Source organism: Embiotoca jacksoni, unplaced genomic scaffold, assembly GCF_022577435.1.
Source record: "Embiotoca jacksoni isolate LCO1_2020_lvr unplaced genomic scaffold, fEmbJac1.0.p SCAF_12, whole genome shotgun sequence".
In the NCBI taxonomy this organism is placed as follows: Eukaryota; Metazoa; Chordata; class Actinopteri; family Embiotocidae; genus Embiotoca; species Embiotoca jacksoni.
Genome location: NW_027185252.1, coordinates 10,794,355 through 10,818,630, shown reverse-complemented (window position 1 = coordinate 10,818,630; position 24,276 = coordinate 10,794,355). Strand labels below are relative to the sequence as shown.

General features: G+C 39.3%; 3 protein-coding genes across 5 annotated transcripts; 1 reads left to right on the top strand and 2 right to left on the bottom strand.

The window, feature by feature from the left end:
* Positions 1 to 56: 56 nt before the first annotated feature.
* ubtd1a (ubiquitin domain containing 1a) lies at positions 57 to 7,278 on the bottom strand. Its single transcript, XM_069144740.1, has 5 exons — positions 6,976 to 7,278; positions 6,428 to 6,514; positions 1,844 to 2,071; positions 1,175 to 1,360; positions 57 to 958 (listed from the first exon to the last, which is right to left on the bottom strand). Exons 1-5 carry the CDS (start codon positions 7,025 to 7,027, stop codon positions 723 to 725), a joined length of 789 nt encoding a protein of 262 aa, XP_069000841.1. The 5' UTR covers positions 7,028 to 7,278; the 3' UTR covers positions 57 to 722.
* Positions 7,279 to 9,291: 2,013 nt separating this feature from the next.
* Positions 9,292 to 14,835, bottom strand: zdhhc16a (zinc finger DHHC-type palmitoyltransferase 16a). Of its 3 annotated transcripts, none has more exons than XM_069144056.1 (11): positions 14,701 to 14,835; positions 13,514 to 13,771; positions 12,372 to 12,566; positions 12,185 to 12,273; positions 11,781 to 11,809; positions 11,530 to 11,663; positions 11,286 to 11,369; positions 11,102 to 11,187; positions 10,477 to 10,600; positions 10,019 to 10,089; positions 9,292 to 9,917 (listed from the first exon to the last, which is right to left on the bottom strand). In XM_069144056.1, exons 2-11 carry the CDS (start codon positions 13,745 to 13,747, stop codon positions 9,815 to 9,817), a joined length of 1,149 nt encoding a protein of 382 aa, XP_069000157.1. In that variant the 5' UTR covers positions 13,748 to 13,771; positions 14,701 to 14,835; the 3' UTR covers positions 9,292 to 9,814. The 3 variants fall into 3 exon arrangements, with proteins under 3 accessions (XP_069000157.1, XP_069000158.1, XP_069000159.1); XM_069144057.1 differs by having other exon boundaries at positions 11,286 to 11,360; XM_069144058.1 differs by lacking the exon at positions 11,286 to 11,369.
* Positions 14,836 to 15,134: 299 nt separating this feature from the next.
* mettl18 (methyltransferase 18, RPL3 N3-histidine) lies at positions 15,135 to 20,463 on the top strand. Its single transcript, XM_069144739.1, has 2 exons — positions 15,135 to 15,357; positions 18,277 to 20,463. The coding sequence occupies exons 1-2, from the start codon at positions 15,253 to 15,255 to the stop codon at positions 19,237 to 19,239; spliced, it is 1,068 nt and encodes a 355-aa protein (XP_069000840.1). The 5' UTR covers positions 15,135 to 15,252; the 3' UTR covers positions 19,240 to 20,463.
* Positions 20,464 to 24,276: the final 3,813 nt, after the last annotated feature.

The window sequence follows — 24,276 nt, the reverse complement described above, 5'->3', positions numbered from 1 at the left end:
TGGAGACAAGTTCGGGTACTTTTTTTGTCGTGCTTAAAAATCAGGAAAGCAGAGAATGACTATTAATGTCCAATATTTATTAATAGTTATTCAAGTACAGTGAGCATCATTTTGTACATAAAACTAAACTATCTTGTTTGGAGTGATGAAATAAAAAAAAAAAAAATCTGATCATCTCTTATTACTCTTCGAAAGGTGCTTTCTTTACATTTCGTGTCTTTATCAGAAATATACAGTTGTGAATTAAAAATATAGTGCACATTGTTACATGACCAAACAACACATATTAAATCTGGTATTTACAGTTTTCTTTCTACTTCTTAAATTACACAACAGAAAACTTAAAAAAAAAAAAAGAAAGAGAGAATAGATGTTGCTTCTTGGGATCCCCAGTTGAACCATATTTAATTTAAGCACGAGTACAAACGGACATGACAAAGAGGGAAACCCATGTAAACAATAGTGAGTTGACATCTTTACACACAGACTGACGGACACTGGGATGTGCATCGTAGGGCTCTACTTTTAATCTAAAGTGTTTTAGTGCTTTTCAATATTCTCACTTCATTTGGAAAAAGGAAAAATAGAAAAAGGAGCAATATAAAAGCAATCATTTCTTATATAAAAATGTACACAAAGTTCCACTGCAGTACCGGCTGGGAGGTGAGCCCTACTTTTGTTCCTGCAGCCTTCTCTTGCACGTTCTTTATCTTTTATTCACTTCACTGCCTGTGCATCACTCCACAGTTAGTTATGACTGAGGGATTGATATTGACAATCACTTGGACAACAAAGTCCTTCTGGATCTTGGCGTCTTGCAGATGAGTCTTGTCGGTCAGAAGCTTCCCGGAAAAGAACCACCTCTGGCGGATCACTTCAATTTCCTCCTGTTCTTCCAATTGTTTCTTCAGCTCAGCGATGGAGTCGGCCATGCTGGCTGTCAGACGCACGTCCCTCCCTGAGAAAACCACAAGGCATGAATGAAGCTGACACAGATTTCCAAACAAGCTGTGAGACACTGAATAGCTATGAATAATAAATCTGTCTCCAGCCGAGACGAGACAAGTGCAGATGAAATGTCATATCCATGGGAAAAGCTGCATAACATGTAGTTTCGACCCAAAAAGTATTTCATATCCATACATGTATATACTGTAAACATATCATATCATACCTGTCGATAATCGCACCCGCAGCTGAAACTCTTGTCTGCATGGGGGGGATTGAGCTTGTTTTTGTGTGGAATCAGAAACTTTGCTGTCACTGGATGTTTCATTGATGAGGTTGACAGGTGGGGCTAAAGTGTAAGCTGGCAGCTGGTAACGGTTGCCCAGTTCATCATAACTTTCTGTGAGAGAGCCTGCAGAGGAGAAATAACCAACATGAACAACCAATTTTCAAAAATATCTATCACTAACAGCAACTGATTTTAACCTCGATACATAAATTGTTTCTCCACTCTTTACCATTGTTGGAGGTATGAGCCTGTCATATTCATATCAACAACATCAGTTGTTCTTCAGCTGGTGAACTACTCCTGCGTATCAGTCGATAAATATGCAGGTACAGCATTTGTTCCACCTAAGTCTGTCGTGGCTTTCTTTCCATTCACAGTGGTCACGCAGCGCTGCCACTGTTATGTAACATTTACAGCAGTAATCTCCGGACAATTGATGCATGGGATTTTGCAAACTGTTCTTTGACATTTTGAGAATCATTACAGAGCGTTATGCTGCAAGTTCCAGGACATTTACAGCTTACAATTCAAAGCTGGATGATATTTCCATATTTGAAAGGGGATTGTGTTGTGTGTATGTTTATGTGCCTTTGTGTGCTCTCATACCATGTGGCAGTGTAATGCACGCTCCATCCACTATAGCCTGTGCTAGCTCCAGGTCATTGCACTCTGCAGCCAGGGCTGCTGCTCTGAGTGCGTCCCAGATCTCTTTCCGTCCATCAAAGGCCGGGGCTGTATCCCAAAACTCATCCCTCTTACTCCTCAGCTGGCCCTCCGTCATCGGGTACTCGCTCTTCCATTTTGGACGCTCTTTCTTGAGAGGCTCATTGCGTCCTGAAGGGGGGGGGGGAAAGGGCAGAGTTCAATCCTATCTAAAGATTGATCCAAGAACTGACCCAGACTGTAACCCAAAATAATCAAGGTTGTACTCTAGCAGACAACCTTTAGTTTCTAAAAGGTTATCTGGCAGTACACCTCTGAGAGAACTACTTAGTAGGTACATAGTTTCCAAGTTGCTTCAGGCCAAAACTGCTCTAAAGATAATAGCTTAGCTCTTTACCATTACCCAAGGCACCTGTGATTAGCAGGGAATATTTTGGTGTAATTCTGATGTATATTGGTATAAGCAGAGTTGTGTCAAGCTATAATTTCTGACAAAATAAATCACACAAAACTATTTGTGAAAGTTGTACATGATCTATCTCTTGATGATCTTATATTAGAGTTTCACTACAAAGAAATATGAAAGGCGGAACAACCATTTCCCAGTCCAATATAAGATTACATTTATGAAAGATACATTAGGAAATTTAAATGCATTACAACTTTATTGTTTTCTGTAAACACCAGTGCGGTTCGACAAGGCCCAAAAGGCTCATCTTAACACGCCCATACAGAAAGATATTCAGTATGAGTTAAAAACACACCATGAAAACATACAATATGTACACTCCCCTGTAATTTTATGGACCCTATCTCTGTGATATTTAACACTTTCTATACAGGATGACTAAAGCAGATTACTGTGATGCACGGAACTGCTTTCCATTGGAACTCCAAAAGTAGTATTTTGTGCACCTGCTGCAGTGTTTTCATGTTGGCATATAGGTATGTCCAGTATATTGGTATACCAAGAAAGTCACTTTGATTCACAAAGGGAGGAAAATCAAAGTGATTATTTATAGTGTCGTGGATTACTGCAGAGGCTGGTAACACATCCACGTGCACTGACACGCACACACACACACAAGCACTGGCCAGTGGATTATAGGCAGTAATCAGGTTCCACATAACAGGATTTATCTGTCCCTATCCCATAAGGCATTGGTTGGAGAGATGAGCACTCTGTGGCCAATGAAAGGCACACACGTCTGCCACAACAAGCAGACAACAGAAACACAAAACCACTCCAAATCAATTATCCCATCTTCACAATTTCAAATTGGAGAGTGCTCAAAAACACAAAAGCATATTCAAAGCATGGTTATGCTCCTTGCCATTCAGTTTTTCGAACAAGATCAGGTCAATTCCTTTAAGTCTTAAATTACATTTACCTATGTAACACAGAAATGTATAGAAACAGTCATGTATTAATTTTGTTACTTCCCCTCATTATCTGCATTTTAGAAGGACATAGAGAAGTTTATTTATGATCAGATTTCAAAATCTAATACTTATATGATATTGATATTGTTGTATATTTATTATGTTCAGATACTTTGTTTGTATGCAGTTTAACTTGTTTACTTTCCTATACCTCATTCGATTGATATCTCATTGTTTTTCATATATTGGAGTCTTGAATTGCACAAGAATGTCCAACTTATAGTATGTCCACCAGCTGAATGTTTATGTTAAATTAAGAGAGAGAGGAAAAAAGGCTTTTACAAACGTTGATCCTACTTCTGTTGAACACAATAAGCATGCACCTATCAGATGCATTATGATGTATAACAAAGAAGAGTGCCTACAAACTTGGGCATGAGGTGTCATTCCCATCACAAAGGGATTTACATGATTTTCTATGCCATTAAAACTGCAGGCCACAACAGTGACTTAATGATGAGGCAATGGCCTGGTTATCAGGTTGAAACTTCTTTCAGAAGATCATAATTTACTAAATCTATATTTGATGCGTTAGTCAGGAAAAGTTTCAGTAGCAAAAAAACACACTTATCCATAATTGCAATATAGCAAAAGTATGTAGACTGCTTTAAAAAAAAAAAAAAAAAAAACACCTCCAGTGTTGATTACTTCATTATGTTCATGAATATTCTATTATTTTAACCTCTTTGCACAAACATGGATTTTTAGTCTTCAAGTCTAATTTTGTTGACTTGGACAGGAAAACATGCAAAAGTGCATTAACATGCCGACCAAACAAATGCAAATTATGTTGTCTGGAATCCTACCAACCTAAAACAATCATCAAGCTTGAGCGTCCTTAGACGAGGATGAAATCGATTCTTAACTGTCTACAGACAGATCAGCTATGATAGCGTGTCCTCAGCTGTCAGCCTAGCTACCTGGAAACTAAGCTTAGAAAGTTCAATTTAATGTGAGGTAACATGTTGGTTTCCCTCTTTAAGCTTAACCATTCCTGGTGAATGGAAAATACAACCAACTAAAACTCTGCAATAAAAGGAATTAAATAAATTCCTGTCAATTAAAAGGAGGTTATTTTGGACCTACTGTTATTTCCACATCATTGCCATATTCTATCTTTAACTAATACTAATTGCACCGATCTTTGTAGTATGTTATGTTATAAACGCATATATTTTTGTTCAGTTTTTTTTATTTTTATTGTTGCTTGTATAGTATTTCATTTTCAGCTTTGCAATCACAGCAAATTGATGATCATTTAATACTGATACACATATCCACAAGAAAACCATTGTAACCTTAGTATAATAACAACAACAGTAGAGACAATAACATAAAACCCCTCTGAGACTAATTATAGCGCACACAGTAAGCAGCACAAACACGAAAGCAGAAAACATGAAAGAAAAAAAAAATCCCCTTAGACAAAAATCTAAACTTACTTTTCAGCAAAATCCTAAAAGGTGTGGTTGGAGCGTGATAGTAAGTGTATTCCCTGGAGTTAGGTACTCCCATTGCTGTTCTTCCTCTGAGGTTTGATGTGAGTCAAACTTCTGTTCATCAAAAGTCCACAACAATGAGCTACCGAGAACGACCCCGAAGAAGAAGACAGCCCCTGCTGTCCAACCCGCTCGCTTGAAATAGTTTACCGGGATGTGCAGACTCAGAGCTCTGTTAACTGATGTAACACTTCCCCAGTTGCTTAAAAATGTCCACACTCCCTCCAATTTTATCCCTTCTAGTAACAAACACTCCACAGCGCTAAAATACCTCAAGATCAGTTTGTGCAAACAGGTTCATTGCATGGACAGAGTCAGTTGGGTGTCCTTGCCATCAGGTACACAAGAAGCCTAATCCTATCAGCTCTATTTAGAGACAACGTGAGAGAGACCAAAGGCAACGTGGTAAACCTATTAACAGACAATAAACCCTGGTCAGGCAATTACAGTCTGTTAAAGTTGCCACTATTTCTGGTGAATATCTCCCACAGGTGGTTGTTTTTCTTGGCTAAGCTCTGCTATTTATAGTAATCTCCCAGAAGCTGCATTCTCACTACTGAGAGTGAGCAGAGGAGAAATACAAGGTCCAATTCCTCAAAAATCACCTGAGAGGTCATGTAAATGGTAAATGGTCTGCACTTGTATAGTGTTTTATCACCTTACGGTCTCAAAGCACTTTTACATTCACCCATTCACACACTAATGAGACTGAGCTGCCATGCAAGGTTCCCGCCATCGGGAGTACATTCACACACATTCACTTGCCCAAGGACACTTAGGCATGTGGACAGGAGGAGCCAGCAATCGAACCACCAACCTTCTGATCAGTGGGCAACCTACTCTACCATCTGAGCCACAGCCATGTCTGTCTATCTTCTACTTTCAACATAAGGAAACTCATGCACCAACTAGGTCAATCTCTGATATGAAAACTCTTCATGCAGGCCCCTGCTGCTGCTGCCCAATGCATAATGCATGTAAATCCAGCCGAGCACACAGGCACTTGTTCACAAGGAATGAACAGTATTTATATAATCTGTCCTATCAGGGCAGATCTTCAGCACAGATTAGACACATGACTAAACCACGATGCTTGAGATGTTTAACACCTGAAACTGTAAACTTTCAGATGGAGAATGAGTTCCATGCAACAGGGGTGCAGCTGGAACTCGATGCATGACTTGTTAAAGCTTCGTCTTACTGCCCATCTGGTGCTGTATGTAGGTATTATTATGTAAAGTGCTGCATTGTACTGGTTGTGCCCTGATATATTAATGAAAGCTTGACGTCTCAGTGATTCATGACACAAGCAATTTCCATTTAGTGGAAGACAATGGTAACACAAAACAATAATTACATGTAACAGTAGTGGGCCTGCAGGAATATAGACTCTTTCAAGCTCAGGAGCCTCATTGCCCCTTATTGTAACCACCTTTCATCTCAGGTGTAACAGCAGCCTGCAGAAATAAATGTATAGAAACTGTTTTATTCACAGTTTATTATTCCATGTCTTGACTATAAAGCTGTTCTCTTGTGCATTCACTAAAATTAGAGGCTGCTGTCCAACGTGTTTCTGATTTCTTACCTCCACGTTTTTTGCTCCTTGTCGAGCTTCGGGCGCTCCCATGTCCATCCATCCTACTCCTCCCCACACAGCCTCCCATCACTGTCCCTACAATCAGAACCAAGAAGAAAAATCACTCACTGTCTCAATCATGTTTAACATGTACTCCAATATAAATACTTTGAACTCCAATATAAATACTTGGAACATGTATCATTTAAACGACACATCAATTATGATGTGAAATTAAGAGCGGTATATGAAAAAGCATCATCAGGGAATATGACAGCTCAGCACTCCTTGTTCCTGCGAGGTCAGGCAGGCTGCTATGTTTATGTCACGTGTACTGCCAGCTGACAGAGACACGCGCCTGGACCTCATGCCACTCTCGCTCTTATTTTCCATTCACACGTTAAAAAAAATTTTTTTTATGTACTACTGCAATTTCTGTTATCAATTTTCAAATTAGCAGATGTGTCTCATAAGGGGTTTGATAAGTCTTATCAATCACAGGCCGTTTTCTGTATCATTATTTTGAAAAAAGAAAAGCTGTGATTCGTTTTGCCTACCGGAAATCCAGTCTGCTAAATTATGCATTCGTCTGCAGTTTGCTTGCCACATCCGAACTTGCTTCCAAGTGAAGTTATCACTGGATGTTGAAGCGACGATCAGCTGAAGATACAAGCCAGCAGGAACAGACACGGCGGTGTGTCTGTGCAGCGCTGGCGGGCTGGTGACCACTCTGGTCCTGAAGAGCCTCCAGAAAATCTCAACTGCTTCTCCAAAAAAAGGAAAAAACGCAATCAATATTTCCAGCAAATCATAATGAACAGGTCTCACCAGCACAATCCGTTTGTCCAGAATTAAAGCGTTACCAGTCTGGGCGCATGCGCACCTTTGAGCAAATGCGTCAGAATAAGATCAGAAACAAAGAAACAACTCCTTCAAAATAATAGTGTGAATTTGAAATAATTAACCATTCATTTTGCAAACATCTTAATAATCATTATACTAAAAACTGTCTTTACGATAAAACGTACATACAAAGACAAAATTGTAAATGTCATGTTTTCAGTTATACTGCAATACACTTTTGTATTCGTTAACGAGGGTTTTAGTCTGAAATATAGAGCGGAAGTTGAATTATTTGTATTATTGTTAAGGCAAATTGATGTCTCATTGTCAAAGCAGTCTTTTCCTAAAATATGGTATTTGCAATAAAAACGTATTATTAAAAAGTATTATTTCTATAACTTTGAAATTGAAAAATAGAAGTTGTTGCTGGTGTTTCTACCTAAAAAAAACCGAACTATAAATACAACAATATTGAGCAAATAGTTGTACTGCTTTTAGGCTACCTTTGTACAAAATGCTTGATATACTAGCATCTACAAATATGCCATTTTAAGATGTTTATTTAATGTTTAAATACAATAAACCATATCATTTTAATTTATATTAGATTATTTAATATCCTTGTCTGGGAACACAGGTAATCCTACTCGGTTTAATCTTGGCACAAAAATGTAGTAAACACTCTAAACCTTATCCACTAATTCATTTCAAGTGTATGCAGGTAAAGGTAAAAACAGAAACACCTAAAACTGTAAATAACTTGAGATGTCTGATCAGCCGCAGGGTAACTCGTTGCCTTTGGAACAAATTCAGTCTTCCACAGAGTCATTGCACATAATCCCTGAAGCATGTGTGGTGAAATACTTGATTATTCCACTGTGCTTGACTTTGTCCTGTCCTTCAGAAAAAAATATTGTTTAGTATGTGAGCAGTTACCATCTGAGAATGTGTGCACATAATGAACCAGGGTATGGAGTTATTTGTACCAAACAAATTATGCTTATCCCATAGCTGCCCGTGCAACAACCACATCTAGCAGTTGTAACGGAAATTGTGAAAACCAAAACAGAAGTGTAACACCAACCTACCCAAGTGCAAATAGGAGGAGGGGGGGGGGAAATGCATGTGAAGTTTTGATAATATAATTAAAAGGTTATTGTTTCCCATTTATTAGGATTGATGACAACCTCTAAATTAAATTAATTCATATAAAATTCTTTAAAAATCTGCAGGATTCTTGGTTTTTATCATTTATTACTATCATTATCACTAATTCTGATCTTCCAAACAGCTTCTGACCAAACTAGACATGTTAAACACTGACATCTACTGGAAGATGAAATGCTGACAGGTGCGTCTGTTTCAGAATGGGCGAATGTAATGAGCAACAGCAGGGTGAAAGCGGGTTAGTATCAAGCTGAAATCTGCTACCATCCCATAATCTCCTCTCTTCGTCCAGCAACCTCTTTCTTTTACGTTCCCCTTTTAACTGAAAGCACCAGCACCAATTCTCAATTTTCCAGCACTTCAAGTGCATTAATCGATAAATATTAAATACTTTTCTTAATCCATACTAAAATGTCTTCTTGCAGTGCACTGTTTCATGTAAGTGAGAAATTCCTCCTTTGCAAGGAAAATGTATTTGTTTCTCTTTTCCTTTAATTCGGATTCATCTGAACTGCTGTGTCTGCTTATCTGTGATGTGTTCATGTGAATCTGCACATCAAATCTGGCATGCAGCTCAATTAATCCTCCCATTCCAGCAGCATGTCTCTGGGTGTGTCTGCGTAACACTGTGACATAACCCTGGATGCTGGAGTCTGTCGGCTCAGTATATTTGTAAAATGATGCTGGAGGGAATTCATAACAGACGGTGAAGTAGACACGGGTGCTTACCTTAAAATTTCCAGGACAATAACAGTAAATGAAAATAGATTAATTTCGTACAAATAAAAGGAAACTAGCTTCTTAACAGTAATGCCCCATAGTAAAAAAAATTATATTGACAGTGTAGAATTATTAAAATAAAGCAAGTTATAAAGATTTATTAACTTAACATACAAAATACAGATAAATAACATTATCATTGTACTACAGTTTTCCATGAATGTTTAAGTCAAATGATAATAGACTGAAGAGTGCAAAAAGGATAGGGAGGGGAGGAGTCAACATGAACCACTGTGTCCTCAACTTGAGTGTTTTCTTCTTTTTCTTTTTAATAAAAATCACCTTGAGCAGAACAAGCTGAGAGTCTGCTTTGAAAAAAAAAAAAAAAAAAAAATCATTATTTATCCGATAGTTCAGTCAGTGTATATGCCCTACAAAAATATAAAATGCATGTAAGCACAATCACCAGAGTCAAGTAAAACCAGTTTGTAAAAATAAGTAAAACCCAGAACCGCAGAAAGTTTTTGAGGTATTGGACGTTGACGTGACTCCATATCTGCAGTCATATGTAGCCACCAATCAAGAATCCTTTAAGCCAACCTGATAAAAGTAGGTTGCCAGACCAAGACAGACAAATTATGCTACAGGTATGCCTAGCAGAGTCTGTCATACGGGTATGATGTCCTTTTTAACTGGGAAGCCGTCCCACGTCAAACCATCGCAGAGTGGTGCATGTCCAGAGGGAAGGAGAACACGCGTCACCCAGTGGCTAAAGAGAAATGACACCGCTCAAATTACAACACGCATGAGGCAACATTGAATGCGTGAACACCTGAACAGTAAATCTGTACAAACATCAGAAAAACACACCTTCTCTTCTCCACGCCCAAGAAAATTTTCCAGTTATTCAGCTTGCCATAGCTGAAGGGGTTTCTGTAAACCTGGCAGCACCATAAAAGAAACAGAAGAGGGACAATTAAAAAACAGTCAAGGTAACTCTCATTTAAACCCCAACAACAAATGTCCTTTATTTATTTGAGGGTTTGCGGTTCATCATAAAAGAAACTCCCTTGAATCTAGAGAGGACAGTCCTAGCCCAAAGGCTTGAAGTACCTGCTATGTTCAACTCTGCCAAAGATGTCTTGATTTTTAACATATTAACATTATCATAAAATAAAGCCGGACTCAAATGTACTATCCCATTATTGTTTGTTTTTGTTTTCTTTTGCTTTTTGAGTGTATATATTTGTTGGGGTGTTGTTCGAGATCCTGTTTACAGCAGAGCCCTTCTCTTATCACAACCTGAATGTGTTTATCTAAATGCTTACCCTTCCCCGTTTGGCCATTCGCTTTGCTTCTTTGCTGTTCATATGTCTTTCAATGCTGGTCTCCCCTCTGGATATGAGAACTGCATGCCAAATGGTTAAAGCTCCCAGGGCTACTGCCACTGTGCTGAAAGAACAAAGCACATTTCATTTCATCCACTGCCAAGATGATAAAAGACAACAATCCAGTCTCAGTTCCATACTAACTAATATTAAACCAGTGTGTATGAGAGAAATCAATGTATTTTGTTGTTTGATAAAAGAGGTGTCCAATTTCAAAACTTGGATCCTTCGGGAAATTATACTTGACACTGAGGGAGAAGAATTGCTTTCCAGAAATGTAATACTTTATCTTTTGTTTTTTGAGATCCTTTCGGAGCCGTTTCAACACGATCTATGATTTGATTTCTTTACAAATGTGTGCAGCACCTCCATTTCCTTTGCATTGCGGTACAATAATGTCCATCGACAAAATGCTTAAAAAAAAAAAGGAGCATATCTAGTATGCACAGATATCTTTGAGTATACTTTATTTAAACACTTTTGCCAGTATGAGCACATTGAATGGACTTGGGTAACATTAGGTGGCATGTGTGTGGCAAGTTACAACATGAAATGCCTGCATTACCTGGTGAGCACCCACATGTAGATGATGCTCTTATGAATCATCTTATCCCTGAAGGTGTACGGAGGAGCAGGTGTTTGAAAGTTGGTCTGAACAAAAATAGAAAACAGGATAAATTACACAACTGGTAGAAAAAAAAAAACCCAATATAAATGGTGTCTTTGTGCGTTTTCTGTTAAGAGTCTACCTGGCCAGGGGGGAGAAGCCCTATAAGAAGTCCCATTCCTGTCACTGGTATCCCTGGCTTTTCCAAATCCAAATGCTTAAAGCGCTAATGTGATAGCCCAAATACACACACCCGAGTGTTAAAGACAGAAACAAGGTAGTGTTAGAACCTTATATCCCACTGAGAGAGATAGCAGACATGGAGGGAAATTAAAGAGACAAAATGCCAAGTAGATGTACAGGTAACAGCTGTCAAATTGTCTCACCTCAAGAGCATTGTATGCATCTAGGAACAGATTTCTGCCACTGATGCTGCAGTAGGCACAGCCCAAGGTCAGGGAGAGGCAGAAGCAGAAGAAGTAACGGTGGTTGAAATGGCCCACGCAGTTATTCAACCAGGCTGAGATGCCGACATTAAGGAAAACCAACTTCGTGTCTCTTCGTAGAATCACTACGCGCATTTTCTGACTCTGCTTATCAAACTTATCTGTTGGTATAGGTTAAGCACAAAGGATACGACAATGATGGTCCATTTTCAGAATGCACCTGCAAAGATAAAAGAAGGAATTAGTGTGATTGAAGTGACAGACATTTTATCTAGTTGGGGTGTTAAAGGAGATTGAGCTATTAGTGATTTGTAGGAACTGACATTCGTATCTAAAATGGTAAAATCACATGGTCTTTCAGAACCAATAGATTTTATGGAGGCTTTTCCATGACTGTCTTTACATGCAGAGCGACAGCAATGCTGGACAAACAAACTTCCGAAGTTATGTTCAGGTTTTTGATATTCATTCTGTCACTACTAAGGACCTTTTATCCACCATCATGAACACAGATGATCCATGTTACCAAAACACCTGACAGTAATAAAACATTAAGTAAATATCAAAAAGAGAAGAAAGACTCCCATTGACTCACCTGTTACAGATTCCACAGTGGTGTGTCCTTGCTGGTTTAGGCATGATGCACTTTTTACAGACTGATACAAAAGGACTGTCATGTTTTTCCTAAGAGAAAGAAAGACATTTTTTTTTTTGTATTACTAAAGTAGCCAGATTACCAGGAATGTTTGTGGTTCAGCTGAAAAGTGGAGTGGATGTCTTACTGTAGGGGGATACCCGGGGGAGGTCTTGGTAGCTTTGTAGTAATGGAAAGCAATCATGACGAGGTTCCAGTGTCCATAACAAACGTGCCAAGCAATCCATGCAGGGGAGTACGTGCTGAAGATCAGCGGCAGGAGGACCCCATAGGCTATCCCCACGATGGAGCTGGTCAGTATCACCACCAACCAAACAAACACCTTTCAGACAAAAGTGGGAATATAATCAATACAGGGGCAAGAGAAGAAAAGTAAGCCCAATGAAATTATCTCCATTTATGTAAAAAAAATTTGAATATATGATCAGATTTCCATTTGAGATAAACAAACACAATCTCTGAAAACTATTACCACACAATCCATTGTATTGTTCTTGTCCATGTTGTCAATACATACACAACAATGTTATGAAAAAGTATGTTAACCCTAAGGCTAATAATCCAGAGATTATTTGTGCACATCCTTTCCTATACTTAGGTCAGGGGTGTCAATATGGGATCAAATTACATCAACGCATGGGATTGAAGCTCCCAAAAGTTTTAATGGGCTGAAAAAAAATTCAACATTTTGCCCTTCCAGTGTTGGGAGACCGTGTCTATAAATGGAGAATGATTTAGAACAGTACTGGAACTGTGGCTACTCTTACTAGATGTGGCCACCCATGAACTGAGAGTACCAGCCAAAGGCTTAAAGGAGGCATTTGAGCTTGTTAACGTCTCTGTTCTACAGCTCTTTAACAAGACTCATCAGTGCGTGCCTGAAGTTTGTCAAAGAGCACTGACACCACTGTGCCCCTGGGAAAATGTTTTGTATACTGATGAAACAAAGGTTGAATTCTGAGGGTTGTGTTTCGTCTGATCTGTAACTACCATAAATACCTGCACTGAGGTTATTGATGGTAAAGGAGGTTCTGCTAGTTACTAAATTTGAGGGGTAACTTTGTTTTTTTTTCATCAGCATTGAAAGTGTTAAATGAGCACGCTAACAAACGATACCAAAAAAAATTATAATTGATTCTTCGTCATTAGCTTAAGTATATTGTGTTTATCTATGCTCGTGACTTGGTGAAGATCAGTTCATATTTTGACCAATTAATGTAGAAATAAAATGATGACATTATATGAGCAGACAACCAAACGAGCACTCACCAAACCAAACCAGCGGGTGACATAATCCACAGTCCAAAACACTGGTTCAAAGATTGAGTCAAAAACCACATCTGAGTCTGTGAGGGAGTTAAAATAAAGTGACTGCACCAACAGTCTCATGTAAACCAATATTTCCTTAGTCCACAAAGGCAGCCTGTTCCTTCCTCGCCGGCTACAGGACCTTAACCGCACACAGCACAGCAGGTGCAGCACAGAGCTGGGACACCACCGCATCCTGCATTGGTAAAATGTACACACCTGCGAGGAAAAGAAAGAAATGATGAATGAATGATGGGCTCTCTCAGCCAACCTGAAATACACATGCCTTAAATAATACAACTCTATTTTGTTCATGTTAACACTAACTGCGGCTATAACAAGTACACCTACAACAATAAGGGTATGGAAAGAAAACTCTACTACCAATTCAACATGAGGCTGATTATTTGGATATAATGTAGGGAAATTAACCCAAAAGACAAAAATAAAAGCAGCACATCTATCCTTACAAATTAATAGCTGTACACAGCTAATGAAACGTATAATATCAAAATTACCAAAAGTTGAATCATTCAACCTTGATTTTTTTTTTTTTTTTTTTTGTACTAAAGTTGTTTATATAACTCTCTATACAGTTTGAGCCAAATGACACACAAACTTAATCCGGTGGGCCTACAGTTTAATGAAATATTCATAACAGAAATGTAGAGGTAACCAAACAAACATCAGTCTGGCTCTGCAACATTCCTTGCAGGGTGGAGTCTGGATGACAGGACAGTGGTCTGGTTGACAGGACAGTGGTCTGGATGACAGGACAGTGGACTGGTTGACAGGACAGTGGTCTGGATGACAGGACAGTGGACTGGTTGACAGGACAGTGGTCTGGTTGGGACTTTAAGCAGCAGCAGCAGCATTCAGCTTCACTCCAATCAATCAATCAATCAATCAAAGGTTTATTCAGAGACCACTGCAAGGCGACTGTCTCGAGCCGTCGCCACATAAAAGCACTGACAGTCACTTTGTCCATGATACACATGGCTGTAAACGGTCCCGCTGAATCATAACGCCGCCAAATCCGTTTTGTTTGGACGTCACACTGTTTTCCTATTCAAATGCCCGACGCTGTTTGCTGCGGCTCATTTCCTGTAATATTCAATAACATTTCGGATTTAGAAGGGAGTACTTACTATTCTATGAAGACAGGAAAATATCCGAGACCGTCGCTTCTGTCGACATTTTCAAAAATTAGACAAAAAAACCAGGATGAATGACATGTATCCGCCAAGAAGTGCAGGATCAGAGACCTGTGACAGTGAAGAGATCCGAATCCCAACCGGGAGTTAGTACGCATGCGCCGGCATGACGCCGAAAGGCATCATGGTAGTCCGAGTCACACATTTCGGAATTATTATTATTTTTTTTTTTTTTCATCGTCACGAATTTACCCTGTTTATGTCTAAATTGGCTATTTCACACGTTTCTAAACATACAGTCGCTCGTACAAACGTCGACTCGGTTAAATCAGTCATAGACGTGTAAAAACTAGGAGTCGCGAGCGATCGCGCTCAGATTTATGGGATTTGTAGTTCTTACACGCGCACACAGCGGCTCTGCTAAGCTACACTTGCACGCGAGTTTTCCACGTGGAACCTGTGTGAAACGGTGGATACCAACTTTACAGCTTCAAACCAGCCTCGGTCGTTGTTGTCAGTAAAAAAAAAAAAAAAACTAAAAAAAATATGTCGTTTTGTTTTAATTTCGACCTTCCAGCACAAACAACAAACCCCGATGACTTGGGTAGAAAGGAAGTCCAAACTGAAAAGAAAGACAATGCTGCTAAATCTGTGAGTAATGTTTACCTCAGCAATGATATGTTGCACCCAGAATATTTAAAAACCGACAGGACAATTTATAATGCCAGATTGTAGTTTCCTTCTACACATGACAGTCGACAAGCTGTCGATCAAGTATGGTCGTTGTTAAAAGACATTACATTAATATGCTCGTTGCATGCAGTAGCGCATGTAACTTTATCAGGGCTGGGGGCCGTGAGGGGAAGAAGACCCTTTGCAAAGCACTTACTGCTTAGTGGTGTCTTAAATAACGTTGTAGGAACAGCAGCATTTCATTCCATTCCTATCTATTATCATGCAAAACCATTTTTTTTTTTACTCATAAGAATACACTGAAACATTTCTTAACCTGTAACACAACACATATATAGGCCTAAGTTAAGCCTGCAGTTTTGGGCTTTTTTTTTTTTTTTCAAATGAATAATATCTGCTGTATGGGTGGTTCTATCAAAATCAACAATGAATATTATTCTGTTAGGGGTGTAGCCACTAGAGAGCGTGGGTTGATAATGTATGTGGTTATTAGTCGTGATGTCACAGCTGAGGCATTTCAAAAAAAAAAAAAAAAGTCACAGTGGAAAACAAACAAGTTCACACTGGTCTTAAACTGTATGACTTAGAGTTATATCAGACACCATCTGAAGAGTTGTGCTCTTGTAGGTGTGACACTTTGACCAACCAAGCAGTGTTTCAGTCACACACAGAGAATCACATGCTGATTTGTAATAGTCTCATGTTTGAAGTTCATCAACCAGTAAACCACCTTTTAATCATGTTGAACAGAACAAAATGACAGAAGTAAGAAGGATCCCAGATGCTGCAACATTCAGTTCATCAGCAGATGTTACTTTGCCATGCTAACTGAAGTTTGGTACTATTTATTAAAAAAATTAAAAAAAAATAAAAAAAAAAAAAATATTATTAAAGCCTCAAAACACTGTTTCAACATTTCCACTAGTTATTTTATTTCATAGGATTTACAAATTAATGCTTTTTTTATGTAATTAAGTTAGCAAGATATTGTATACTCACTGAAAGCTTTAATAATCTTAACCTTAACAGTTGTCATTGTGTTTCTTACCAGACATAGCTTTCAAAACAGCTACATAAAGGCACTCACAATTCACTGGAACTTCCTTTGAAGACTCAAAAGTGATTTGCTCAAGTAGCGGAAGTTGAATTTTAAAACCAAAGCGTATTTGGGTAGATGTAGGCTGTGTAGGCCCTTTATTTCCCAGTCAGACTGTATTCAGACTCACACTATACATACAGTGGTGTGAAAACATGTTTGCCCCCTTCCTGTTTCTTATTTCTTTGCATGTTTGTCACACTTAAATGTTTCAGATCATCAAACAAATTTAAATATTAGTCAAACAAAAAATGCAGTTTTTAAATGAAGGTTTTTTATTACTAAGGGAGAAAAAAAAATCCAAACCCACATGGCCCTGTGTGAAAAAGTGTTTGCCCCCTAAACCTAATAACTGGTTGGGCCAACCTTGGCAGCAACAACTGTAATCAAGCGTTTGCGATAACTTGCAATGAGTCTTTTACAGCGCTGTGGAGGAATTTTGGCCCACTCATCTTTGCAGAGTTGTTGTAATTCAGCCACATTGGAGGGTTTTCGAGCACGAACCGCCTTTTTAAGGTCATTTAAGGTCAGGACTTTGACTAGGCCACTCCAAAGTCTTAATTTTGTTTTTCTTCATCCAGTCAGAGGTGGACTTGCTGGTGTGTTTTGGATCATTGTCCTGCTGCAGAACCCAAGTTGGCTTCAGCTTGAGGTCACGAACAGATGGCCGGACATGGCCAGGATGTTTTGGTAGACAGTAGAATTCATGGTTCCATTTATCACAGCAAGTCTTCCAGGTCCTGAAGCAGGAAAACAGCCCCAGACCATCACACTACTACCACCATATTTTACTGTTGATATGATGTTCTTTTTCTGAAATGCGGTGTTACTTTTACGCCAGATGTAACGGGACACACACCTTCCAAAAAGTTCAACTTTTGTCTCGTCAGTCTACAGAGTATTTTCCCAAAAGTCTTGGGGATCATCAAGATGTTTTCTGGCAAAAATGAGACGAGCCTTAATGTTCTTTTTGCTCAGCGGTGGTTTTCATCTTGGAACTCTGCCATGCAGGTCATTTTTGCCCAGTCTCTTTCTTATGCTGGAGTCATGAACACTGACCTTAACTGAGGCAAGTGAGGCCTGCAATTCTTTGGATGTTGTTGTGGGGTCTTTTGTGACCTCTCGGATGAGTCGTCGCTGCGCTCTTGGGGTAATTTTGGTCGGCCGGCCACTCCTGGGAACGTTCACCACTGTTCCATGTTTTCTCCATTTGTGGATAATGGCTCTCACTGTGGTTCGCTGGAGTCCCAAAGCTTTAGAAATGGCTTTAGAACCTTTTCCAGACTGATAGATCTCAATTACTTTCTTTCTCATTTGTTCCTGAATTTCTTTGGATCTCGGCATGATGTCTGGCTTTTGAGGATCTTTTGGTCAACTTCACTTTGTCAGGCAGGTCCTATTTAAGTGATTTTTTTTTGATTGAGAACAGGTGTGGCAGTAATCAGGCCTGGGTGTGGCTAGAGAAATTGAACTCAGGTGTGATAAACCACAGTTAAGTTATGTTTTAACAGGAGGGGGCAAACACTTTTTCACACAGGACCATGTGGGTTTGGATTTTTTTTTCTCCCTTAATAATAAAAACCTTCATTTAAAAACTGCATTTTGTGTTTACTTGTGTTATCTTTGACTAATATTTAAATTAGTTTGATGATCTGAAACATTTAAGTGACAGACATGCAAAAAAATTGGAAATCAGGAAGGGGGCAAACACTTTTTCACACCACTGTAGCTGAGGGAGTGCTTTTATTCCTTAACCGTGTGTTCTACTTTGTGTTTTGCAGACAGAAGATGAAACCAAACCAGCAGAGCCAGTAAAAGAGGCCAAAGAGTACCTTCCACCATATGACCCACAGTTTCTCCTCATGGATGCTGTCTTTGAAACGGTCACCATTGGAACTCTTCCTCCTCTGCACTTCCTCAACGAGACTGTGTTTGAGCAGACGGCCGCGGAGAGAGAGGACAAGGAGAAAATTCTCTCTCGCTCGGCAGAGCAGAGGTCTGATCTCATCTCTGGCGTGTACGAGGGAGGGCTGAAGGTGTGGGAGTGCACTTACGACCTTCTGGAGCTGATCGAGACACATGGAGAGACCTTTGGAGGGAAGGCGGTTTTGGATTTGGGCTGTGGCGCGGGGCTGTTGGGAATACTGGCTCTGAAGCGAGGAGCCATGCAGGTCCACTTCCAAGACTACAACAGTACAGTCATTGAACAGCTCACAGTGCCGAATGTAATGCTGAACTGCCAAGAGGATAATGAAGAAGACAGTGAGGATGAGAAAGAAGGGAGGCCCGAGGGAAAAGTACACAAGGAAGACGGTTGCAAAAAGAAGGTGAAAGAGGAGGGAAGGGATAGCGACCCACCTCCTAAGAAGCCAGCTATAGACCTATCCCAGCACCCATCACTAACCAGGTGTCAGTTCTTCTCTGGTGACTGGAGCACATTTCTTCCTATGGTTCTAAAGACGGACCCACCGCCCAAATACCACATTATATTCACATCAGAGACCATCTACAACACGTCATACTACCCTGTGCTACATGAAACCCTCCACAAACTGCTGGCACCAGATGGACTCGTTTACCTCGCCACCAAATCCCACTACTTCGGTGTAGGTGGTGGACTGCATCTGTTCGAGACGTTTGTGGAGCAGAGGGGTGTTTTTTCTCTGGAGCGCCTGTGGGATGGGGAAGAAGGACTTCAGAGACATGTAGTAGTGCTGCGTTTCAAAAAGCCAAAGGACACTTGAATACGGACTGTCGGGGACTCTTATGCTCTGTTAAAATGGATTTATTGATGCACAATTTCATGAAAATAATAATCCCAGGACTGACTTTTAGTATGTTATATGAAGCACGTGTATGTTAAAACCACAGTGGTAAAACAAGTTACAGCTGAGATAAAAAAAAAAAAAAATGCTGTCTCATCTCCTATTCGCTCTTTGGTCACCTCCACCATCTTACACTTCCTATATAGAAATTTGAATATGTCTGCCAGTAACTGAAGTGCAGTTGAAAGGGGCTGTTACTGGTCTTTAGATGCATGGGGAGGAAAGAAAGGAAATGGGCTCAGTGACCTTTGCGAGTGATTTCCCCAGTGTTCAAACACCAGCATGAAAGCCAGGATTGTTTCTGAAGTCCAGCGCAAAATGTCAATTGCAACTTATCCCACCAGCCCAAGGATGTAGTTTGAAAGTGGATTCTAGAGTCACTGCACATCAATGGTGGGACTCTGTGGGGTCTCTGTGCCTCTTATTCTGCTGGTTTCATCTCAGTTTAATTCAATACATAATCTGTGGTGTGCTGCATTGCAAAACAAAAAGCCACGTATTGGTATTACACATCAGTGAAATATGCACCTTAGTGCAAGGAGGGACCTTTGCTGTAATTTTTAAAGCACTGTGTGAAATCCCCTTTTTGTCCAGATCAAGGAAATCCATTGAATTAATTTAACTGGGCTTTTTTTTTTTTTTTTTTTTTTTTTTGAGGAAGTGCGCATCAGGTCCAGACTAGTTTCTCATATTTGAGGTGACAAGGTAAAGAGGATGAGGAAATCAGGATTTTTACAGGGTCACTGCACAATGAAACTGTTAATAGCACTGCCTGCTGGCTTGTTTAAATAAGCCAAAGGAATTGTCTGCCAATCTGATCATATTTTGTCCAGTGAATTCACTGGGATGCCCTCAGGCCGACGTTATTATGTGCTCCCAAGTAGAACAAATCGGTAATCCTTTATTCCTTCTGTTATCGGGCTGCTAAACGCTGACTGCAGGCATTTTAAATGACTGAGATATTCTTTGACATTGGAAACTTGTATGGACTATAACTTATTTGTATCTAGACCATAACATTTTAGATACTGCAACTCTTTTGCTCGTGTCGACCCAAGTATGTTAATCTGTTTCCTCTGAAATCATGACTATTCTACTTCCCTGGGATTTTTAAAGTGTGTGCTTGGACAGGGTTCAATAAAGTTGTCAAAATATGAATTTTAGAACTTTGGTGTTACCCCGTTGACCTACTTCTGTCCTGTTCTTTTTATTGTACACAATCAGTATCGCAACCCTAACAATGTTTGACCATCAGAGAGCATACACGTTTTTTTTAGAGGCTGTGACCTTACCTTAAAAAATGACACCAGCTATACAAATAATCACACGAATCTTTATCATCCTACACATGCCCATGACGCAAGTACTATGCGCTGCCCGGTTGATAAATGCTATTCACCAAAGATAAAAAAAAAACTCTTTGAGGAAACATAGTGTCACCAGCTTAAACATGACTTTGCATTCTCAACGCCCACTGTGTGCGTGAACTGAATTTCCAACTGCCTTTTATGTAAATATACTGTAGTGTTAAACACTGTTTCACTCATACGCACATAAAATACACCAAACATGGTTTCTGTTTGCATATAGCTGGCCGGCAAACTTCCAGAGTGTCGGCTTCGTCATCGTCTCTCATCTCGACAGCTGTTCATGGCCTGTGGGGGAATTCCTGGTTCCCCGAGTAGACGCAGCCTTTCCCCTGCTTACTTTATGGGAACAGGGGGCAGGGCAAGTCAGATGGTTTTCCTCAGAAACTATTATATGTTGATTCACTGTGAGGGGGCGTGCTGTTCACTCCCACTGCTTCCTTCTTACTGGGAAGTGACTGTCAGGCTTACCGTACGGAGGGAGGGTATGAAAAAACAAGAGAGGAGGTAGGCTGATCGGTGATATGAAAGGTGGTGGTATTTAAGGTTCTTTGCTCTGAATGTCAGACACTACGCTGCATCCTTCGTTGGGACTTGGTGGACATGGGAGAGTGAGCAGAACATGCAGGTGAACTGGGGAGGGATGTATGTTCACTTGAGTGTGGTAAAGCTTGCTGCTGAGTCAACGCTCAAACATCTTTCTGTCGAAATGGAATTGCTGAAGTGTGTTTAAAGTTTCACTCCGCAAGAGCGCAGTCGCGGGAGGCCTTTATGAGGAGGTTTATTTCTCATATATCCAGGATCTGAATTGAAATTCTTCAGTGAAAGACTGGGGTAAGTATATATATATACAAAACATTATGTTTTTTTCAAACTGAGCCCATTTTATTTCAAATGATTACATTATATTATATGTTTCACCAAAACTTCAAGCGCCAAACATTCAGCTTGTTTCACATTCAGCAAGTTGCAACATTTTTGAGGTAGAGGTAGGAAAGAGTTCTTACAAAGATATACTAACTTCCACATTTTCTGAACATGTTATACTATGTTAACCAAACTGATCTTTGAATGAGGGTTGTTTAATTTTGTGATGACCTTAAGACTTTGTTTATGCCCTCGTTGGTGTTTTTTTTGTGTCTAGTAAATAGGCTGTAGAACCGGTTGTTTCTGCGGCCGGAAAAATATGAGTTTCCTGAACGTGTTCAGGTGTGGCCTTCCTTAGAAAGTTCATTGTACTTTACTGTGCCATAAAAGAATGCACACACACATAATGAATAAACTACAGCGACTGAGATAACATTGAGAATTTATTTCACTCTACTGTCACTGTCAATATTGACCTCAGGCCTTGAATGAGGTGATTTTTAAGTGAGGGAAGAGAATCTGTACTGTAGCACAGGTTGCTTAATATCAAACTTACTTTGCAGGGTTCAAAGATGTATTGTGTGTCACTAATTACACTGTCCCAAAGTTCTTTCCTTGGGAGTGTACGACTATAACTGATGAGTAATTTCATTGTTTGACCAGAGCACTATCACCAAGATGATGATTCAGTGCTTACATCAGCCCCATAGACAGACTTCCATTTCAGTGACTGTGAAAGCATTTCCAGGAATACATAAGTTAAGGAATGATTGGATCCCTCACATGACCTGGAAACTCTCCATAAGCTCTGTCTAACCACACAATTGGATCCATTCAAACGTAACTGCATTACGGAGGTTTGTTTTCAACTTTGCTTTGCTTTTTTTTTTTAAACTTAAATAAAATGCCTCTCAAGCTGTTACCAACTCATTAAAAAGTTTTTTTTAATTGCACTACTGTATGATGGAAATGCCAACTATGACTGATCGCTGTTTAAGATCAACTTTAGTCACCAATGTAATGGCGTCTTGCTCAACCCTACAATGGAAGAAGGGGAGCTGACGTTATCATCTCATCATCCTGCTTTTCTTGAGAAATGGGGACGTATGACTTTACCCCCAACATGCTGCTCAACATGTTGTGTCAATGCTCTTGTTCCTGTTTTTATTCTCACACTTTTTATCGTTCATTTTTATTAAAAGATTTTATGCTGTATTACTGGTGACAAGTGGCTTTAATTTCCTTTTTTAATATTAGGCAGAGAGCTAATTAAGAGGTGAATAAGAATAGATGAAGAGACTCCTGGTTTTTATAAGTGCTCTACTATGAGAACTGAATTCCATAGATGGTGGCATCTTCAGGCGTCATCTATGGACTCAGTTCTTTTGGGATGGTACTCTGAATTCAACTATACTGCACAGCGCCATGAGAGCAGAAACCATGATCATGTGAAAGCATTAAGACTCGTGTGGTATAAATTATATCTCAGGTTTTCAACATGTAACTTATATATTTAATTTCTATTGTATATTGGTGGTTTCTTAAAATCATGAATACGGATTTAATTTCTAATTTTACTGTGAATAAAGTAAACATTTCTGATCTGTCTTTATAAATGTGGATGTTAAGCATATTGTAGCGTACTGTAACTTGTTAATAAAGTAAGTCAAAGTGAATTATTTTTCTCTGTAATTTATCAACTAATAACATTTTATTTGAGGTATAAAGCGAATTCGAAATGTGAGTTACACAGTACACAAGAAAAAAGGACAAATACAGGGGCTGCCATGTTGCATAATAACTAACACATGCAGAACTAATTTTTTCAGATCTTATCTCAGCTCTAGTTCTACAAAATCTGTCGCACTGGTAACGGCATTTAGCAACATCAGCTCACAATAATATAAGTAAATATAACAGTTAGCATCCGTTTCAATTAGAATATCATGGGAATCAAAGAAAATGTCCCACTGTAGATATAATGAGATGACAGACGAGCTCTTTTGACTTTTTAACATAAGATCTTTTTTAAGAAAGGGTAATGTTGAAGTTTCTAAATGAGTAATATGAATGTTGCCTTGAGTGCATAAATGAATAAAAAATGAAGTGTACTGAACAGGCAAACCCGAACAACAAATGGCATGCTCAGGGGGAGAGAGTGAACAACTGAATCTACAAACATTTACAGTTTAAGAGCAGCCAGCACAGGTGAATCAAGATGCACTTCCTGCTTCACTCCTGCAAAGAGCGAGGACCATCCACACAGCCCAGATAAGAAGTCAAGAAGGCATCAAAAGCTACTGAAGTATAAAATACAGAACAGAATGCTGTTTTATGGATTTAGGAGACAAATATTCATGAATATAGAGTTACACTACTTTAGTATTTAATGTTTAATGCAACTCTCTTTGAGGTATAGGCTACCTGTATGTTGTTACTCAGAAGTGTTATATGAGGTGAAAATGGAGGGAATGAGAGAAGCGTGTAATTTCTATAATACTGTAACTGAAAACAATACGTGCTATTCTTATACAACCTATACAACAATCTTTCAAATATTCACTCAGATTCACTGATAATCTGTGTCACTACTGAATCATTTGCATAACCCCCCCATAAATGTTCCCTTTTATTAAATGAGGTGTCCATTTAGTTTTAATTTGTGCTGTCTCTAATAGGGGGAGAATGTATTTGAGTCATTGTGGGAAAAGTCATACACTCA